Source organism: Haemaphysalis longicornis, unplaced genomic scaffold (assembly GCF_048455015.1).
Source record: "Haemaphysalis longicornis isolate Haplotype H1 unplaced genomic scaffold, Haemaphysalis longicornis Haplotype H1 scaffold_4, whole genome shotgun sequence".
In the NCBI taxonomy this organism is placed as follows: domain Eukaryota; kingdom Metazoa; phylum Arthropoda; class Arachnida; order Ixodida; family Ixodidae; genus Haemaphysalis; species Haemaphysalis longicornis.
In genome coordinates, this window is record NW_027526361.1 from 2,288,754 (window position 1) to 2,291,253 (window position 2,500).

Sequence of the window (2,500 nt, forward strand, 5' to 3'; positions counted from 1 at the left end):
GTCAGGGCACCCTAGCTAGCTAGCGCATATCGGCGGCGCTTCGGACCATGCGTTCATAACGGGGTCTTGAAAAATCATCCTAAAATGGCTTGGCCGCTAAAAGGCACCATGAAGTCGTGGAAAATTGGACGAAACGCAATTACTGACCGGGGGGCCGCCGCGCCGACTACAGTCCCGCTCACTTATGATGAACGAGCTATGCTCCGTCGCCTTTACCTTTTTTTTAACTTTTTGTCGTCCACAACGACAGCTCTTACTCGTGTGAGGCTTTATAAATGAAACTTAATTAGAGATCTGAATCCTCCACTTCTTACAACGTCGGAAAGAAGTTCGCGTTGAGCTATATGCCCGACTGGCGAATCTTCAACATCTTCGGAGTCGTAGTAACGCATTACCGTTACTCGCGCAAAACGCCATAATCAAGAAAGAACTGTGAGGCGAGCACAAACGGGCGTCGGTTTTCGGCAAAAGGTAAATTTGCAATTTCGTTGATTTTTGTAACTGCGTTATGTGACTTTTTTTTTTCTTTTTGCTTTCTAGATGACGGCGGGCTGCATTCACTGTGAGATAATTTATGTGTAAATGGTATTTGGGTATTTTTCTTTAACTAGGCAAACCTACAATTAACATCAAATCTTTGCTTCCTCAAATATCAGTACTTAAAAAAATAAGAAAGTCGTTCGCCAAATGCTCAGTTTGTCAGCTCACACGAGAGGAACACCGGCAGGAGAACATAAACTGGAGCCAAGATAACTAAAAGTACGAGGCCTACCCTGCACAATTTCTATGCGCACGATATGGTAGGCTTAGTTTTAACACATGACGCGATTATGGCGGTAAAAGGTTCATCTATGTTTTCAGCCGGTCCTGTAGATAACAGGTTTTCGTCGGAAGCAATATGATGGAGGTGCCTAAGGCACAAGCTTAATTTTGAAGGTCAAAGAGTTCACGCGCCTGTTATTAAAGCGAAGCTTTGTATGGCTAGGCGAAAGGAAAACCGGCGGTGCCGTACGCGCAAAAAAAAAAAAAAAAACCCTTTCCGTCGCCACCCCATGCGCATGCACGAAAAAAAAAAAGAAAAGCAAGTTGTGGTGGAGGGTGGCTGATTGGCTAAGCGTTGTGTTGCTGAGCCCAAGTTTGATCTCGGGCGCAGAGGCCGATTTTCTGATGCAGGCGAAAAGCGTAAACACCCACGTGTACGAGATTTCGGCGCACGTTGAAGGTCCCCAGGTGGTCAAAATTATTCCGGAGCCCTCCACTACGGCGCTCCTCATCGCATTAGTAGCGTCGGCGAATTAAACCTTATAGTAAATCAGCACGCCAAGCAAGGTGAGCGTGGACGTTTTGACTTGGTTTATACTTCCAAACTTCACATTTCAAAACTATTTTAAATACCAACCGAGTAGAAGAACGAGGAACACCAATGTGAAAACGTGAATTACGAGGAAAATGCAAACCCACCTTCGAACGTTCTGTTCCACATTTTCTGTGTGATGTGGCTTCCGTTCGTGATTGGCACACCGTCGTTGATCGTTTCATTTATAGCCAGAGCATACAGGATTACCGCTTCGTAGAAGGCTGAGACAAACGGGTTCACCTGTAGCCAGCATAGCCAGAAAAAAAAAAAAAGCAAAGAACGACCAGTTAGCAAACATAGAAGTTTGGCATCCGCTAACGTCAACCAGTTATAATAAGGTCGACATTTTATTTCCCGTCTAAAGACATATGCTAAAGCAGCAAGACGGAACCTTAATGCACTTGTGGCGGCTTACTTAGCTTCAGATAGAAAGGTAACGACATGATAGCATTAAGCTGAATTTGCGTAAAGTACAACACAAATGCGCTTAGTAACAGGCGCCTGGGCTGCGAACACCGAAACCGCAAGAGGGGTTGGGTGGCGCTGTGCCTCATCGTCATTGTCCCCGTCAACCCCATTGCGCGAACACCTCTCCCTCCGACCAGCAACCGCTCTTGTTCCGAGCGGCACGAGTCCATTCTTCACAGGCCCACCCCGTGGAGGCTCCTGCCCCGCAGAAGTGACGTCAAACTAAACTAATCACGCGGCTTCCTCTGACATCCCTGCATATACGTCATAATTACGTCATTTGATGTCACTTGTTCTTGTGCAAACGAGGACAGCCGGCACGGCGTTGACTGGGCGTGTTCCCAATGTTATTGTGTCATGTGGGATTCCGGCCGTGGTTCCAACTGCAAGCCTGACACATCGTACGTCCTTATCGCCTTGCACGGCGGCTGCCTCGCGACGCTTTTGATCTTGTTGGGAGGATTGCTTGTAATTATTTAGATAGGGTAGTTTTCGCGGACTTAATTATGCACGTCTTCAAAGCCCGCATCCTTTTCTGCCCGCTGCTTCGCCCCGCTTTTTACATGCTCCTTGAACTGTCGTGTTGCCGTTTAATATGTTGTAAGCTTCGAGTTGTCTTGCAGTTCGCGTGCCATCGGCTTTGCGCGCCTGCATTCGTTGTCTACTTGCGCTTCC

The 2,500-nt window shown here is 47.2% G+C and overlaps 1 protein-coding gene across 2 annotated transcripts in view; it reads right to left on the reverse strand.

The window, feature by feature from the left end:
- Positions 1-2,500, reverse strand: part of LOC144178112 (atrial natriuretic peptide receptor 1-like) — a 791,119-nt gene that overhangs the window by 217,124 nt on the left and 571,495 nt on the right. For both annotated transcript variants that reach the window (XM_077705647.1, XM_077705648.1), the window contains exon 4: positions 1,462-1,597. In XM_077705647.1, the coding sequence (XP_077561773.1) occupies positions 1,462-1,597 (136 nt within the window). The remainder of the gene's footprint in view (positions 1-1,461; positions 1,598-2,500) is intronic.